The sequence below is a fragment of the Myxocyprinus asiaticus genome, chromosome 10, assembly GCF_019703515.2.
Source record: "Myxocyprinus asiaticus isolate MX2 ecotype Aquarium Trade chromosome 10, UBuf_Myxa_2, whole genome shotgun sequence".
Taxonomy (NCBI): Eukaryota; Metazoa; Chordata; class Actinopteri; order Cypriniformes; family Catostomidae; genus Myxocyprinus; species Myxocyprinus asiaticus.
In genome coordinates, this window is record NC_059353.1 from 6,327,104 (window position 1) to 6,346,624 (window position 19,521).

A 19,521-nucleotide genomic window follows, 5' to 3' on the forward strand; every position below is an offset into this window, starting at 1 on the left:
ATTTAAGAACCAATAAAGCTTCATAAGGTCTGTTTGTATGAAGCAACTTTGCAGTATGTTTAACAATTTGTTTCTTGTTTTAGGGGATGATGGGTAGCCTAGTTAAAATGAATATTCCGGGTTCAATTCAAGTTATGATCAATCAACAGCATTTGTGGCATAATGTTGATAACCACAAAAATTACATTTAGATGTGTCCCTTCTTTTCTTTAAAAAAGCAAAAATCAGTTACTTATACAGGTATTTATAATGGAAGTGAATAGAGCAAATCGCTTGCCAACCTGTTCTATGTTGTTATTTTTGATTTTCAAACGTCGTTGCCATGACGACGTGTAAACCCTAAAACGACGATTTAAACAACTTTATAGCTCAAATAATACACAAGTTTTAACAGAAGAATTAATGTAAGCTCTTTTAAAAATATATAAGATTCAAATTTCTGCTTTAAACCCCCGCATTGTGTCGAATGAGCTCAACATGTAGTTAATTCGGAATATTCCTTTAAACAAACGGCTACCTCTAATGTGCTATCTAAAAATAAGTGCTGCAAATCAAAATGCGTACTACGGTGCAAGGTAAACGAATAATCCTACAAGGTAATTTTATTTCACGCAAGTGAATATGTATATGTAAATACTGTATATGTATACCACACGTTACACATACGTTCAACCCTAGTTATCTTTCGTATTTTATTCTTAATTTTGCAATTAAGTGCAATTAAAATCCACTCCAATATTGTTGTGTGTTTTCAAATATATTTATAACATGATAATAAGCAATATCTATATATGCATCTGGAAATGCGTTTTGTTTTGTTACATTCTGTTGGTATTGCTTGAAGCCACAAGAGGGCGAACTTACAGCAATGATTGGGCCTGGGTGCAGTGTAATTCAAGTGTAGTGTCCATAAGAACAATGACTATGATCTTGAGCGGGGTATGTGATCTAATGTTTTTACACCCTTGTATTGGGAATGTACAGTATCTTACCAGATATCATGCTTATTCACTCTCATTTTTAATTTCTGTTCCATTAGCCTACATCACATTAACTTGAAAACCGAAGAATATATTTCAGTCGCGTTTGGGATATATCTTCCTTTCTTCAGAGTTGAGAAGACAATTTCAGTAGACATATTCTGACCAGTCTACATTTGTGTGGCATTGATTCACCAAATTTCCTGTTTTTAGGAATGTCTCCTTCGCTAAACACATAATAATACATCAACATCACCATTATTATTACTATTATTAAAGTTTTTATTATTGTAATTTATTTTGCAAGCATATTATAATCATTCTAGCAGATGTATTTTAAGGCTTTAACCAGTTTATAGTTTTATTTTATCTTTCAGTTCGAGAGTGTATACTATTACTAAAATTCCTAAAATCATTGAGTCACGATTCATAACAAACTTTGAATTTATTTAAAATAAATAGTGTGAATGATTAATTCAAAACGTTTTTGTTGTTGTTGTATATTCCAACCCGATCTCATGAAATGCATATTCTCAAATAGAAATGAGGGTTCGCATCTCTACTAAAATGGTAGGCCTATTTTTTGTAAATGATAACAATTATACATAAGGATGAACCCAAGAAAAATCTGATTTTTCAAAGATATATTAAGCCATGTGCTAGAGTTGGGTGTTAGATGGACAATTCGTGCTTTTTCTTTAAATTCAAAACCGAGTCAAATGATACATTTTGCCTGGTAGATATTTGTCCCCACATATACTTTTATATCTGAAAACTGTGAATCTGCCTTGTGTTTATATCTGTTTCCAGACGTCAGTCCTCTGGAAACAGAATCTGTAATTTTCTTTTTTTTCTTCTGCTAAATATGTTATCAGTATTAATGTCAAGCTAATACTTGCAGGAAAGTTACATCGTAATGACAGTATTTGTTTACTGATAGATACACACATAAAATATGTTAGAAAACCCACTGATTGCCGTTTTCATGTAGGCTACACGACGACGACATAGCGTGTGCGTTGATGTTTTTATTTTTTATTTATTTCTTTTTTGTCTTTGAGCTTTATCTAATTCAGTAAATGTTGATCGTTGCGTTTACAAATGTTAACTTATAATTGTTTCGTTATCATTTCTATATCAACACATTCATGCCGCCATAGAATAGGCCATTTTATATTTTAGTGTTTTAGAAAGAAAACGATAATAATTTTAATTTATAAAAAGGTATACACCTTTAAAATGCACATGACCAAGTCCAAGGAACGTGAAGATCTGCATTATAACCAGTTGCAAAGCAGAGATAGTTGGATAACATCTGTAAATAGGCAAATTCTAAAAACGCATTTGCAATTTTAGTTATATATATGGACTATAGAGATTTTCTTTTCTAATAATGTTATCATGACTGACTGACCAAATGCACCAATATTATAGCTGAATAAATTCTTATGTAAATTATTTCGGGGTAAATGCGTTGACATTTTTTAATGCCATATGGTCATACGCAACTCCCCACTCTATACATATAAAATATTCGCATTAATTCTAAAAAACAGAAAAGTCATGCACACTCTTCAATCTTTGTAGGTGCTATAAGCGTCACAAGGCTTATATGTTGCTAATATACAAATTAATAATTTTCATCCTGATCATAAAATACATTAACTGGCTAATATAAAATTTAACAAGTGATGGGGCTCTTTATTGATCTTTATCTTTTCCTGTAAGGAATGATCAGATTAAAAAATATATATATTTACATGATAAAATATGAATTAACAAATTACAACCACATTTAAATTCACTTTGCGTCAGACAATATGTCCTAACTGGAGAACAGGCATTTGTGTCAAAAATTAATGATACATACACAGTCATATGAGTTCTATTATTATTCTTTCAGATGTGAATTCAAATTTTAAGTATGTGGTCGGCGACATTTAGTCCCACATCCGCTGGCTCTTTTTGTTCTACATAATCTTCAATATAGGCGTGAAAATTCATAAAGTATCTGAAGGCATTTCTTCTTGACCTTGAATCGGCATTTAAAGAAGTGCAAATTAGGCTACGCTAGCTGCTGCCATTTACTTTCATTGTTCTTGCTTCTTATTCAACAGTCTATAAGTCCACGTCTTTTATCTTTATTTTAAATGTTGTATGCTGAAAAATACTTCAACAATTTTGACCGTCCTGGAACCAATTTCAAGTCCTCATTCTAGGTGTCGCTGTTGACCACGTCTGAAACTTCAAATCATGTGTCAATGCGTCCACGTGATGGGGAAGAGCCTGAGACTCAAGGCCATTTTCAAATTTCATTGGTGAGAGTGTCATGTGGTTGCAGAGAGACTCTCTGGGTTACACAGGGATTGTTTTGCTAGATATGTCTGCTTACAGAGGACACTTCTCTTCTTCTTCTTCTTCTTCTTCTTAAAAAAAAAAAAAAAAAAAAAAACTCTCCAAAAATGTCCTTTCCAAACAGCTCTCCTGCTGCTAACACGTTTCTAGTAGATTCTTTGATTGGGGCGTGTAGAACAGATTTTTACTCCAGCAGTAACATGTACATGCCATCCACTGCAGAAATGGGAACCTATGGAATGCAAACCTGTGGACTCCTGCCGTCTCTTGGCAAACGGGGGGAAATAAACCACCAAAACATGAGCATGAACGTCCACTCGTACATACCTCAAACTGATAACTGGGCAGATCCGAGCAGGTCCTGCCGATTAACGCAACCGCTTAACCAGATGTCCACCTGCACATTTTCACAAAGTATAAAAGAAGAGACTAATTGTTGTATGTACTCCGACAAACGAGCAAAAGTCAGTTCGTCCGACATACCCGCGTACTCCAACCTGATTCCAGAATCGTGTTCCGTTGACAGTCCAGAGATTCCGGTACCTGGCTATTTTAGGCTAAGCCAAACTTATGCGACGGCGAAAAACCAGGACTATGACAACGAGATGATGAGCCCAAACACGACGTTAATGCAGCTGAACATGTTGACTCCAAAAGCGCAGTCAACGCCCTTTGTCGAGGTGGAAAAGAAGATCCCGCACGAACGGGACACCAGGAGCTCTTCCCCGGCGCAGAGTCCAGAGCCCAAAGCCAGCACACAGGAGGAGAAGAACAGCTCTACTGAGGCGTCTGTCTCCAGCCCTGAATTGCCACACAGGGAAAGGAAAGGTGGGTACAATAAAAGGATTAATCGCGTCTTGGTGTAATGCGAACTCTTCAGCATCATAAAACCCAATATAAAACACAAACAACCCGAAAGTCGTAATGTTTGATGGGAATCTTACTCAAGTTGCAGTAAAAGCCTTAACAGGAAACGGCGCTGAAAGAGCGCGTTAACATCAAATACATTTTGTTGCAAGTGACTTAGAGGCATTCAACTTTGATCAATATAAGCAGTCTTGGTGAAATTTATTTGCGACTTTGCCTGCACAGAATGAGAACCAAAAAATAAATAAATAAATAAATAAATAAAAAAAAATAAAAAACCATACTGTGGGGACCTCTTTCTCTTTCATTTGATATTTAATAATACACTCTGTGGTTGAATAGCATAGTTAGGTAATATCATATTTATGGTGTATTTAGTTTTAGTTTGCTGTTCTTGGTGAGTTGGATATTAAAAAAAATAGCATATTTCAAAACTACTTTGCTTTTAACCGTTTATAACATGGGGTCATTAAACTGAAACTAAGTTAAACTAAAGACAGACAGGTACGCGTGTTAACGTAACTTTAAAAAATTAACGTCAACGTTTTTGTCATATATATATATATATATATATATATATATATATATATATATATATATATATATATAAGGTTTAAAGATATACACTTGAATACTGGTAAACTTTGGTGGGAGTCATTGTGTGTTAAAAGACCAAACGTGGCCACAGAGACAATTACTGCTGTTACCACATTTCTAATGATCTATAGACAAACCGTTAACATGTCTTATATTTATATTTAATTTATCCAAGGAAAAACTCAGCCCGTCTTAATTTTTCGATTGTAACCCAATGCGAGTCAGTTGGCGGCTTGTGCAGTTGAATCACTGTCTTTTTGTTTTGCAGAGTCCAAAAGCGACACACCGACGAGCAACTGGTTAACTGCGAAGAGTGGAAGGAAAAAAAGATGTCCATATACAAAGCACCAGACCTTGGAATTAGAAAAAGAATTTTTATTCAACATGTACCTGACTCGGGAGCGCCGTCTAGAGATCAGCAAAAGCGTCAACCTCACTGACAGACAAGTGAAAATCTGGTTTCAAAACCGCAGAATGAAACTTAAGAAGATGAGCAGGGAAAATCGTATCCGTGAACTTACCTCCAATCTCACTTTTTCGTGAGCATGCAAACAAGTGCAGTTCCTAAAATTACCCCCCTCTTTTCGGCCCATATAGTCTCCTGTATAATGATGACATGAGGGCAGTGGACACTGTTTGGGTTACTTTCACGTTCCAGTATTGCTATTGTGGCTACATCATTGTCATTTGTTGCTACATCCTTGGTTACATTTAAAATGTGAATCGCTGTGTAACTTTAATATGTTCCACAGGGTATAAAAGTGTTGTCAGGACTTAACCTTGTTGGGTGTGTCATTTCCAGCGGGAACAGAGCAAAACTGTCGCAGAAACTGTTGAGACAAAAAAAAAAAAACAAAACAAAACAAAAAAAAAAAACACTTTGAACATGAAAGCACATTGACAGTGAAGAGTGTCCATTCTTTCTCCAGTAAAGCGGACATTTATCTGGCATCATTACATATAAAAGTTTCTGTATAGTGAATGTTTAAATATGTCTTATCAGTGCATGTTTGTGGCATGTGGTCAGTGGAATAATAAACTGATAATGTCTTATAGCGTTTTGAGCGTAGTGTTTTCAGAACGACAGTTTAATCAAAACCATTACACAAGGGATCATGGTTAGATTTGTTCCTTCCACTTATTACAACTTAGTTAGTTCTGTTAACAAAAAACATGCGGTGGCAAAATTCAGTGGCAGTTAATGATGCACATGTCAACATGTACAATAAACGCTGGCCAGCACAAGGCCAAATCACAAAGCCGTAATACGGCAAAAGAATGAATTTTTTTTTTTTTTTTTTTTTTTTTTAAATACGGTGTTTAGTATTCTGTAAGTGACGTTAATTTACTTCACACCAATCAACCGATATATGTTATTAAAAAGCATTCGTGCCATTAAGAATAATTTATAATTCAACTCAAAATTTAAGATTTTTGAAATCTTAAAGCTAAATTAACATGATGGCAATAGGCGTTTATTCAAATAAAATATATCGCTACTGACCTATTGTCGATCAAATTACTTATTATACTGACTTATTATTATTATTATTTTTATGTCTATGTCCATAACCTATATATCTACTGAATAGCTGTATATATATATATATATATATATATATATATATATATATATATATATATATATATGTCACTTATACTCTTAGACTGATCCGAAAAATTTAACAAGTTCTGTGAATTAGTGTTTTTGTCTATTGTTATATAAAGACCAAAACTATTTTAAAACGGCGGGGTCGACGGGAGAAAAAGACATGGTATGCTAACTTGTCTTGCACTGGTTTAATTTAACAAGGAATTGATCTAAGGACGTCCTTGTAAAAACCTATTAATATCACAGAAGTATCCTTAATTTCTGCCTTCAACTGCTCAAAAGGAATTCAGAAGTTGGCTGCTGGTCTTAATCAACCTTTGAGTAGCCTACAGCCCAAAGTTGTGCAACATAAAGTGCACCAGAAGCCTAAAATATACCTTACAGGTGCTGTAGAACGCTAGTAGGTACAAGTTATTTGGCTACACGCCCATAAACGTCAGTGGTTTTGACCAAACTGGTCAGATGTACAACTTCACGCTGGTCTGTCCATAAGTCTTAAATCATTTTAGTAACGGTTTCTTCCGCATTTTTCTCTTTGGCCTCGAACACTCTGTCTCTAATGTACATGCGTACATACCAACACTCAATGCCACACACTCCTCTTCAAACAAAAGGCTCAGATGTGTATGTGTCCACAGATGCGAACACAGATAGATAAATAATGGCCGAAATGTAGTTGAACTCGTCGACAAATAATATTTTACCATGTTGTTGTGTTTTGTTTCACTCAAATTGTTTTTTCTCAAATTAAGAAAATGTGTATTATATTATATTACATTATATTATATTATATTATTTCTGTTTTCTTCGTCACTTTTTATTATTTATTCACAATAGTCTTGAATCCTAAATTAATTTCAGGATGTGAGGCAGCATTCTCTTTTTTTATCTTTCTCTCTTTCTTTATTTTTCTCTCTTTCTTTAAGATTAGTCATTTCACGTGGAAATGGCCAATGTGTATTCTTCTTCTTCTTCTTCTTTTCTTCTTCTTCTTCTTCTTCTTCTTCTTGTTATTATTATTATTATTATTATTATTATTATTATTATTATTATTATTATTATTATTATTATAGTGGATTGCATTGTTGTGAATCGTGACTCATTAATGATTGCATGAATTTTAGTAATAGTACACACTTGAGCTGAAAGTTACAATAAAACTATAAACTGGATAAAACCTTAAAATACATCTGCTAGAATGATGGTAATATGCCTGCTAAATAAATGACAATAAGATAAACTATTAATAACAATAAATAATAATAATAATAGTAATATATTAAAGGAGATCATATACAGAAATATTCAAAAATAAATATTTTCATTTTATCCAATAACAGACAATAGGCCAAAGACGCTCTGTAACGTCAAGAGTCTGTTTTATTAAGGGCATCATTAATACATAATCAAATGGACCTCGTAAATTTTTATTGATAGACATAAAAAAATAATAATAATAATTACTATGACTCTCTTTTCAGTAAATATCAAAATATACAAATATTACTTCCTGTGTCAAACTCATAACCACATTCTCAAATTAAAGATCTTGACACTGAAACAGCGCGGGCAGTTTATAAAATATGAGAATCTGTGAAGCTGCAGTGGTTCGTTGTTTTACAGCATGTTATTACGTTTATTTTACGAGGACTTGCAACTCAGTAGGCTACTCTATAAAAAAACTTTACAAGACCAGATTATATGACATACCTTATGACTAAAATATTAGTGTTCATTGCTGGTTTTGAAATAAATGGTTGTGTTAATCTGCCAGTGCCACTGTTAAAAAAATAAAGCTGTACCACCTCAATCCGAATGGCGTTTGGAAAACACAAGAAATCCTAAGGATTGAATGCAGAATATCCTTACATCAAAGTTCTGATGAAAGTCATTTATTTTGCGTTGTTAAGAGTACAGAATCAAACATACCGTTACCAGCGGACTGATTTATTCTCTGTATCAGTAAATATGATCACGTGATTCATGTAACCAATCACTGAAGAATAAGGCAGCAAAAATACTATGATTGTGCAGAGGCAAGGTTTCCGTTAGAGAGTAACGTTTATATGAGTTCGAAGAGATCTAAAAAATGTCGACTAGTTCAGCTCTGGGCAGCTATTATGTGGACTCTATAATAGGGTTCGAGGCGGAGGATGTGTACGGAGCGCGTTATGTCCAGGGTTCACACACCGCGCCCGCGAGGCCGTCAGGTGTGGGGGAAAATGCGGATTTCTCCTCGTGCAACTTCGCTCCCAAATCAGCCGTGTTCGCTGCGTCCCGGTCTTCGGTTCATCAACCCTCTACTGCTGTGTCCGGAATTTACCATCCTTACGTTCACCATACCCGTCTGACAGACAACAGATACGTCCGCTCCTGGATAGATCCTGTATCAAACCATATCTCTTTTTCCGGTTTCCACACCAACAGTCGGCAGAGCGGGACAAAAACTGAAAGTTTACCCTTGAAAAGGGCTGAAAGCGGAGCGTTTGAAGCGGAGACACCAGCAGTTCCTGAGTTCAGCTGCAGCGCTGTATTTGAGTGCGCAGACAAAGCTACTGAAGAAACAGTTGGCAATGATATTTCTAGTCATTGTGAAGCAAAAGACGAGAAACAACAACAACTTGACCCAAGTAAGTAAAATGAATTGCCCCGTGATTTACAACCGTTGAACTGTACGAGCAGGTTGTCTTAAACTGGAGGTTTTACTAACCTATAAAAGTGCCCGGGCTCTTACCACGGGCCGAAGAAATTTATATTTCAAACAAACCTGTAGAAATAATTGGATACACATCATCACTAATTTAGAACACCAAATTACACAATATCTTATAAATATTAATTTTTTCCTTATCTGAAATAGGCCTACTCATGGCCTTTATTTGAGCAGTCTATCTGATCCATTGTGGACGGTAAGCTTATTAACAGGGTGTTCATTGCTTATTTATTTTTATTTTACAGGCAACCCTGCAGCAAACTGGATCCATGCACGTTCAACAAGAAAGAAACGATGTCCGTACACCAAATATCAGACTCTGGAACTGGAAAAGGAGTTTCTTTATAACATGTATTTAACGAGGGATCGCCGTTTTGAAGTTGCACGAATCCTGAATTTAACGGAGAGGCAGGTTAAAATCTGGTTTCAGAACAGAAGAATGAAAATGAAAAAGATGAACAGGGAGAGAAGCAATAAAGACCCTCAATGAAAAGGGCAATATTGCAGCTGAACAGCTCATTTGCGTTTACTTGTTTTAGGATCGCCATTTTTTTTTTTTTTTTTTTTTTTAATGTTTTTTTAATTTTTTTTTTTATTATTATTCACGACTGAATTACCCAGGATTGGACCGGCCTATTTCATTAGGCATATTTGTATTCTTATACAAAATAGTTACTTGTTTTTAATAGTTAGTTTGTGTGACTTTGAAATTTGCATTTCATGTTTTTTTGTTTTTTGTTTTTTTATGCACAAGGTTTGCTGAAATTCTAGGTTTTAATTATAAAATACAGATGTTTGGCTTTGAACGCCTTCAACCTGGTGGGGAAGTTTATTCATGTTCTCAGAATCTAAAGAATTCTGTTACGTGTCTTGCATCCTAAAAGGCAGTATAAAATAGATAGTTACTTATCCTAACTCGTAAAACTCAAATCACTTACGTTAGGATAGAGTTCGTGGTCTGATAGTTCGGCTAGTATTCTGCTGGTCTCTTTGTTCATATAACGCATGCAAACCCAACACTCCACCCTCGTCAATCCACATATAACATTTCCTGTTTGTCTTTAAGAGATTATTATTATTTTTTTTTAAAAGGAAATTAAGTCAGAGAATCTCATGTTGTATATAGTCACTTGCTTGTGGTAGATACATCAAGAAGGCCTAAGTTATTTTAGTTGAACGTTTTCTTTTTAGTGTATTTTTATTCTGCCATTGTGATGCCTCGTTCTCGTCTCCAATGCTGTATAGTGGATTTGCGGGATGACAAGCTAAATACTCAGAATGTTTGCTGTCGACTACTCAACTCGTGCACTTACTGGGTCAAGGTGTGACAGAATGTTTTGTTTCTAAACCATTTTTTATTTTTTATTTTTTCAAATAAATTGCAAGTGGAATTTCAACTGCACACTGTGCTTGTTTACAGATATTAAGCAGCACTGATTCTTTTATATATGCTGCTGTATATGTTTCGTGACCACGACAAAATAGGGGATAATTGTTTGGGAATATTGCAAATAACTTGATATTTGGAAAATGTGTTGCAAGGAAACCCCGATTTATCGTCAGACCTGTACCATGAATTGCTTTAGAGCAGGAAGAAACTGGGTCCAATAAAGCTATTGAAAGACCCAGACGTCTGGTCTAAATGACTTTATGGTATAGGACTGTAATTGTTCTCCTCTTTGAAACTATCCTCACTGGTTCTTTGTATCTGTTTCCTGCAAACACAAATGTAGACACTTTTCTACGGGGCGTCTGATCGATATATAGGATAGTGAGATTGAAGCACCCCCAGCAAGTCATGTTTATTCACCAAATGCATTTCATTTCTTGACTACAAATCTTAACACAGACGGTCGCTTAGGTGGCTACTATAAACAAAAAAAAAATAAAAAAATAAAAAAAATAAAAAAAAAAATGCATTTAACAGAGATTGCCATAAATGGTTCCATCTTATTGAAAAGGTCGGCAAAACAGCTATTCAAAATCACATACTCTTGATAAGACATGTGGAGTGAAAAATTAAATCAGCGTTTCATTTTAACAGATAAATATGAAAACATATTTAAAACCCTTAAAACTGTGACTACCAAAAAAAAATAAAAATAAATAAAATTTAAAAAAATAAATAAAAAAACGAATATATATAGGATTTACAAAAAAAAAAAAAATTAAAAAAAAAAAATAAAAAAAATATATATATATATATATATAAAAACAAAAACAAAAAAAAAATAATGCAATTCAAATAGATGTGTGCATTATTGCCGCTAGATGGCATCGTTGTTCTGTGAAAATGATGCCCGTGGCAGCGCTGCTGTGTACGCCTCCTTAAAGGCTCTTACACAGATAGCCTATTACGACTAAATAACATTTGATAAAATGGGCTAAATTCATATTTGACTCCAGAAAAACGATATTTCGGGCGTAATATTTGCGCTCAGTTCTTTCAGCGTATGTATGATTAAGGTAGACTCGTAACACTTTATAGGATCTGATTTGAATAAATAGACCTGCTGTTTAACTATGGGCTGAGAAAAAAACAAGAACAAAAGAATCGAGAATGTCCAGTGCGTCAGTATAGCTCACAATGCACTGTATGGGCTAGACAAATATGGATGTATAGATGGATACATTTAATAAATGACTATTTCGCGGTTCAGATCTTGCTGTATAATGTGTCTCTGTTAGGAACAGGTTTGGAGTTATCATAAAAGAGGAAAATATTTAACAGTTCATTCTGCAGCCGTGCTCGAAATCTTGACCTGTGTGCTGCTGATAATGACCGAGAACAATGGGCTAAACGATTTTTAGAGATAAAAACGAAAACATTATTTTACTTTACTTCCTCTTTGATACAATTTTAATTTTTGTTTATTTTTTTCAAATGAAATTAAAATAAAAAATGGGAGTCATCAGAAGCCAAATCAGAAAAACCCAGAACATTTTATTCTAGCAGTACGCCCAGCTAAACATTTTCCAAACGTTACATTGTGGTTGTGGGAACATGAAAATGTCCAGTTTTCTTAACGTTAGTAGAACGTTATTTAAAGTTAAGAACGTTATAAGGATGTTCCATTAACGTTTTGTTTACAATATTTTTTCCAAACCTTAAAATAATGTTAGCCAGAGTTGTTGGAACGTTAGGTGGGGTACAACAACATCACCGCACCAATCATTATCTTGAATAGCATGTAACAAAAACCGCTATTTTTGCGTATTAAGCACTCACACACACTGACAAAAATAAACACTTAAAAAATATGACTTAGGCCCATAGTCACATTTATGATAGAAAAATTTCGTTAATGCGTTAAAAAAGACTCAAACCAAAATGTACTTCATCTGATGTTTTTATAAGTGAATAACATTACTTAAATTAGTTAATAGACGCCAAACATGTATAGTCATTCGCAACCCCACAAAACATTAATAAATAATAATAATAATAATAATAATAATAATAAAAGCAAAATAATATTCTAATTTTACTTCCTCCCCCTAGCCCTCTCTCCTTGTCATGTGATGTCAAATTAAAAGCAAATGTGTTTTGAGGTATGCTGGAGTACTCCCTGACCGCATTATTTGGCCATGGGCCTGTTCACCAAATATGCCTTTCAAAAACAGCAATTCTCAATCATATCTAATTCCACTGGCATTGTTTAGTTGCTACCTGACGCCATCAATGAGTTCTCACTTTGTCAACCCTTCGCAGCACACACCGGGCGAAGCATTTTCTTCAGTGGATCAACATTTCCACAAGATGCTGAACGGAAGGCATATGTTGGAGTTTGGAGATGGCTAGTACTGATCCAATCATTTTATCCGCTTGTGAAACCTGACATGGAGCGCCAGTCATCAGCCCAACACTGGTGGAATTACGTGTCACAGGGACCGCTCTAAATTTTACGCACATGATAACTTACCAAGACAGCTCGGGTCTTTACGACACCGCGAGAAGCCGTGTCGCTACAGTACCGAGCCTGTAAATCGTCCGGTAGTAATACTGGCGCTGAACCAGCGCGACTAAATCAGCACTCGCCTACGTCTCAGAAGTTCCCTTGGATGAGACCTCAAGGTTGTCTTTCACGAAGTCTGTTTTCATATGACTGTGGCTTCTCTTTGATTTTGAAAAGACAAGGCGTTACCTTTCAAGTGGTTTTTTAGGCCTTAATTTCTTCCTCAAAACAGCGTTGTCATTTTACGAGCGATTATGAGATTGTTCTATACTTGGAGGAAAATTATAAATTGTTGAGAATAATGGACATTTGAAGCATACCCAAATGAAGCTGTTAATGAAGCTGAGTTTTTGTTCAATTTCTGAATTTTTTGCTCCGTTTTTATTTAATTTTAGAACGTATTTACACAAACACACTATTGTGCATTAAAATGTCAGCATTAACATAAAGTACACCATAACAAATGCCAAAGAAACTGCAGCTTTTCAACTGTTGCATCAAGAATAAACATGAGAAGCTTGATCAAATTAGCTGGAAACATTAAGCGGTAATGAATGTACTGCAAAATGAGGATTTTTTTTTAATTATTATTTATTTTATTTTATTGTATTTTATTTTTTGTATATTCGATTTTGCTTTGTAAATAAAAAATAGCATGAAAAAAGTGATTTAAAAATATGTTTCCTCATATAGGCTATTATTTGTGGTAATACATGTTTACAATTTCTTGACAAATAAAACGACAGTTTTTCATATATAAAAATCACACTGTTTATCTGGTATCTATTGGCCATCTTACACTTCCACAGAACTGCACATTAGTACCAGTTATTTTGACCCACACGCAAAATAACTGGTACTAATATTAAATATATTAATATTAATATAAAATATATTTAAAGTAGAATGTGCGGTCAAATGTGTTAAAATATAAATGACTGTTAATAATTATTTGCCATGTTTCTGCCAGTGCTAAATAGCTATAAATATTCGAGTTGGCATTAAAGAAATATAAGTTAAGTTGATATTAATAGCAGATGCTGCACAAATTATTAGTTCATAATTATTTATTCCTCAAAGCATATCGAAGAACCATATTCTAAACGTCGCATTGCTATTTTTGTCTGAAAAACAACAACAACAAAGTATATATATTAATACATAAGAATTAATATATAGGGTAATGATAATTTATTATCACATTTACACAATAAAATATTTTAAAGTTTTTTAAATATAAATATTTAAATATTTATTTCTCTATATGTATATCTAGTTTCTTCACGGTTTAGGCGTGTATTCACAGCGTAGATAATGTGCACATGTATTGTGCCTTTGACTGATATTATTATTATTTTTTTTTTTAATTTTTGAAAACATGAAGACAATCAACGCTCAAATATTCGACACAATTTTATTCTAATTATAGATATGTGAATTTTAGACTCATTTGGTTATCCTTCATATTTTATCTTTACGTAGAATAGCAGATTATGAAAATAAAGGTGTGTCTACAAATTCTCTCTCTCTCTCTCTCTCTCTCTCTCTCTCTCTCTCTCTCTATCTATCTCTCGCTATCTTTCTTAGCAATTACTTGTCTGTGGCAATATTTTCTTTTCTTTATATTTAAGTGCAGCTGGCTCCGTCATTATGTGCAAAAAACTGGGTTGCTTTGCGGCAACACTGATTCCTTTTTGTTAAAAGACAATTTACAGCTTTGTAATAGATCTTTTTATGAGCCGTTTTCGCCTGTCATTGGATGCCACTGGTCATGTGTAGGACGCAAACGTCTTCATGACCCCCTTCCTGATTTACCAAGCGTTTTTTTTTTTTTTTTGTACCGCATTCTGTGGCAAAAGGCTCCAAATCCAAATCCACAGTGTGCTCATATATTTGCGTTTACTGCTTTCTGTGTGAGAGATCGAGACAGACAAACTCAGAGCTCTGGTAATGTTCATTACCACTCACGTATTCTTTTCAGATGCTAGATGGGTTATACAGTTTCATTTCTAAGCAGAGCTAGCCATACAGTACTGGACGTCTGACATCAAACATGCTTCAAAATATTCACCAGCAGCGCAGGAGGGAAGACATGGATTATTTGGCTTTGTTTGGTAAGTTTATATCTCATGAAATTACACATACTCAACACATATGCCATGTGTGAAGTTATACAAGACCGGCAGGGTTGGTTTGCAGTAATAATTTAATAATTCAGTGACACAGACAGGCTGATAAAAAAACAACAAATTTACATGGTATGAGAAGTTTTTTGCAATCGAAAAAAAAAATAAATAATAATAAAATAATAAAATGGTTAATCGTGAAAAGAGACAACGTTTCCTGTTTAAAATGTACTACACATAGAAGAGTGCCATCTCGATTCTGGTAATATTAGAGGATGGTCTAACTTTTATCTGACGATCGTCATATATGAATTCCACTCATTTTATTAGATGGCCTTAATTTAAGCACACTTAACCATACCAACCATAATTACTGTAAAACATAAATATGATCCGCTCCTGTATAAAATCGCCGTGTCATTTTAAATGTAAACGTTTTTGATTATTATTTTTTTCTAATACATGTTTAAATCTATTGAATATACATATTCACATATATGCATATAGAGAGAGAGAGAGAGAGAGAGAGAGAGAGAGAGAGAGAGGAGAGAGAGAGAGAGAGAGAGAGCAAATGTTGTAACATAAAAAATATTTTTTTTTCTTCTTTTTTTTTTTTTTTTTTTTTTTTGGAGGTGCAGTTGTTATGCGTTTTAAAGTATGCCTCCCTTAATGGTGAGAATGGTGCAGTTCTTTGGGCAAGGAGAAAGGGTCTGCGAAACAAAGACAGTAATTCACAGTCAGCTGACAGGCCGCTGGAGAGGTATTTACAACCTCACTGCAATGCGGCAAAAGAAGAGAAGAGTGTAGGCCTACACACGAGCAAACAGAAACCAGCGCGTTAGCTACTCATCTACTCATGAGCTAAATTCAGTTGCATAGAACACACATTATCGCAATGAAATGTGTTGCAATCTCAAATTTAAATGCGTGCTAATAGAGAATTATAATAATAAACTCTCTTCATATACACACATTTGTTATTATTCCATTAATATCCACCAACCCACAACTGTCCTTTTAGCACACACACACACACACCAGTAGATATCGGTGTGTGCAAGCTTAAAAGGACACCCCTTGGGTTTATAACCATTCTACTCCAGTATCTTCCCATTAACTTTGTGATTCAATTATTCTAAAATAACCACTACATTTTGAAATATAATCATTAAGACTTGTGTCAAAGTAATGATTTTTAAAATTTTTGTGCACAATGGTGTCAGCGAGATCAAGATACCTTAAAACTTGTCGTATAATATGGTAATAATGTACAGTTGTCTTGTATGTTATTGAGATTGCTTTCTATTATTTTTTTGTGTTAATCAATATTTTCGTTTTTTTAGAAACTGTAAAAAAATAGCAATTTTAAAACCGTTTAGGTAATTATTAAGTGAAACCTCGCCCCTGAAATAAAATAAGATCTCACTGTAGTTGTTTAGAGCCTTATTGCTGTCTGTGCAGCCCATAGGACGATATTACGTTCAAGAACAACAACAACAATAACAATAATAATAATAATAATAATAATAATAATAAAAAAAAATCTTCCAAGATGTGGAACGTTTGCCAAGTACCGAACACCTTTAGGCAATTTCTGTTTTGGCCGGCAGGCGGTGCTGTTGTCTAACACTCTGGAATTTTGCTTGTTCCCTATCTGCATCTTTCTCCTCGAGGTCATTTCCTGTGATCCTGTGACTGTGATTGGTTGTTCCAGCCACGTGACATCTTGAAGTTGTCTTATTGCATGAGGAAATGCTGATTTTTAGAGGCATGGAAAAATAGTTTCATGGTTCGCAAGAATATTCGGAGTTATTAAAGTGACATGCGTAAGCATTTTTTTTCTCTCTCTCCAATTAACAGTAATAAGTTTACATTTAACAGTATATGTGTGTTTGTGTGTGTGTGTGTGTGTGTTTGTGTGTGTGTGTGTGTGTGTGTGTGTGTGTGTGTTTGTGGGCAGGTTTGAGTGGTTTACGAGGACTTTTTTTATAGGTTACAAACTGGTAATTACAAGGGTATTATGCTATAAATGTGGTTTATGAGGACATTTCTAGTGTCCCCATAATTCAAATCGCTTAAAAAACATAATAAACAATGTTTTATTGAAAATGTAAAAATGCAGAAATGTTTTTGTGAGGGTTAGGTTTAGGGGTAGGGTTAGGGGATATAATCTATTTATACAGTATAAAAATCATTATGTCTATGAAGAGTCCTCATAATGACAGCTGTGTGTGTGTGTGTGTGTGTGTGTGTGTGTGTGTGTGTGTGTGTGTGTGTGTGTGTTATTTCCAAAAAAGTTTTACTGTTACATTAATATCTCAGAAAAACCTTCCCAATTGGCATTTGTGAGTTGACAGAAGTCGAGAACTCGCCATATGGCGCTAGTGTAGTTTTTTCACGCTGGTTTATGTATGGCTCTCCCCAGGGATGTATTTTATAGTTTTATTACCTTAAATTTACAGTCGGAAAAACACTCACATTAGTTCACACGTCAGAGATTTCACAAACACCTCATTTGTCGCGGAGAGAGAGAGAGCTGTTGCAAAACAACGAGCAAAGTGGAGCAAAGGCATGGGTAAAAATGCTAGTTCTAAAAGGCTTTGCCGAAATATTACCCTATACTTGGATTCATGAAATAATCTCTCGTTTTTGACAGTGTAGTGTTTTTCCCTCTGTGCAGTGAATGCGAATTGAACCCCGTGTCTTTATTTCCTCTTGAGATCAGAGTAATCGCCATTATTGAATAAGTGCAACTTCAGGATTATTTATGGCACCCGCGCGCTGTCATGAATGGCTGTGGGGAAGCACGTGATGCCATTAAACTTTGTTTTATGGCCAGGGAGTTGACAAGCCAAAATATAATTCACATTGTATATTAGAAAGGTCGTTCAGACCGTTTAGAAAAGATCCGAGTATCACTGCAGAGACGAAAGAGACGACACGTTTGTTGAGATCATGGATACACAATATCGGTGCGCTTTTCGTGAGAAGCCAGCTTCTGAAGGTAAGTTTGTCTTCAGTACTTGTCACTGAACTTGTGCAGGGTTGAATTGTGCCATGAGTTACTGTGGTTTCTTATAGTCAGCCTGCAAACCAGTGTGAATTTGTTTCTGTGAACACCTATTGCGTGGTTGTGCACGATTTTGGATGGTTGGATAACTATGGAGAGAGAGAGAGAGAAAAATCAGGTTTGTAATGAAGATGACGTAAATGTTATGCAGTAGTCCGGTTTTGGTGCAGTTGTGGCGCCATATTATATAAAAAAAAAATGCTATCGTCGCTCAGTAGAACTTTCCCTGTACACATGAATTAAAGTTTGTAAAAATAGGTGAGAATGAACATTTTAGAAAAAAATGAGAACATCATTGAAGCAAGCGGCACTTTATTTTTGCTTTACGTTCTCATTATGTATTTATGCATAATATATAGGCTATTTTCATTTCTATGGTTTCCAAGTATTAAATTCGCCTATTTTAGGAGTTTTTATTAATTTCCTTAAGCATCTGCACATTTCTAAAAACAATGAAATTTCACGTCATCATTTTTTCATGGCATTTGAACTGCAATTAATTGTTACTTATTTACATATGTTGTGTTACGTATGATTGGACGGTGCAGTGTTATTCGAAAACATCGAAGTTAATGTAAACAAGCGCTTTTATGGCTTTTAAGTGAAGATTTTAATAAGCTTAATTTCTAAGATTTTGTTGTTTAGCTCTCTAGCGCCCCCACACAAAAGAAACATCTAATTTGGACCTAAACCCTTATATATAATTATGAATGCATGTGTTTTAATATTACATATAATCTCTATTTTCGACACAATGGTTTTCATATTAGTTAAAAAATAAAATACATACATATATATATATATATATATATATATATATATATATATATATTTCGAAAGACCGGTTCAATAAAGCCTGCATTAAATGGTCTAAAAAGGCCAAATGGTGTGCCTACTGTAAAATATCACTAATTAAGCCAAACAGAAAATTACAAATAAATAAGATAAAACAGTTAAGAGTTTTGTCTGATAATTATTGTCAATTAAATTTCAGTTTAAAATTAATTCCTTTTACAATAAATGTGTACATTCTAAAATGATTTATCATATTTCGTGGCTTTGGAAACTGATAGTGTATTTCATTCGTTGACATAAAAACGAATTCGCTGTGAGTTAAAGTGGTTTTAAGTAGAATATTAATTAAAATGTGGGTAAAAATGAATGGCCGTCTGAATCCACGACCTGCGTACAGAGACAAATCTCCAACTATGTTAAGGTAAGAAGAAAAAAAAAAGGTTCATATCG

The 19,521-nt window shown here is 34.3% G+C and overlaps 2 protein-coding genes across 2 annotated transcripts; both read left to right on the plus strand.

Moving 5' to 3' along the window:
* Window positions 1–2,683: 2,683 nt before the first annotated feature.
* On the plus strand, window positions 2,684–5,823 carry LOC127447428 (homeobox protein Hox-D10a). Its single transcript, XM_051709308.1, has 2 exons — window positions 2,684–4,163; window positions 5,068–5,823. The coding sequence occupies exons 1-2, from the start codon at window positions 3,443–3,445 to the stop codon at window positions 5,340–5,342; spliced, it is 996 nt and encodes a 331-aa protein (XP_051565268.1). The 5' UTR covers window positions 2,684–3,442; the 3' UTR covers window positions 5,343–5,823.
* A 2,624-nt stretch (window positions 5,824–8,447) lies between these two features.
* On the plus strand, window positions 8,448–11,315 carry LOC127447430 (homeobox protein Hox-D9a-like). Its single transcript, XM_051709310.1, has 2 exons — window positions 8,448–9,041; window positions 9,370–11,315. The coding sequence occupies exons 1-2, from the start codon at window positions 8,501–8,503 to the stop codon at window positions 9,612–9,614; spliced, it is 786 nt and encodes a 261-aa protein (XP_051565270.1). The 5' UTR covers window positions 8,448–8,500; the 3' UTR covers window positions 9,615–11,315.
* The last annotated feature ends 8,206 nt before the right edge of the window (window positions 11,316–19,521 follow it).

Coding starts and splice junctions, on each gene's coding strand:
- LOC127447428 (XM_051709308.1), top strand. CDS start 3,443: ATGTCCTTTCCAAACAGCTCTCCTGCTGCTAACACGTTTCTAGTAGAT. Junction 4,164..5,067: donor GCCACACAGGGAAAGGAAAG/GTGGGTACAATA, acceptor TTTGTTTTGCAG/AGTCCAAAAGCGACACACCG.
- LOC127447430 (XM_051709310.1), top strand. CDS start 8,501: ATGTCGACTAGTTCAGCTCTGGGCAGCTATTATGTGGACTCTATAATA. Junction 9,042..9,369: donor ACAACAACAACTTGACCCAA/GTAAGTAAAATG, acceptor TTTATTTTACAG/GCAACCCTGCAGCAAACTGG.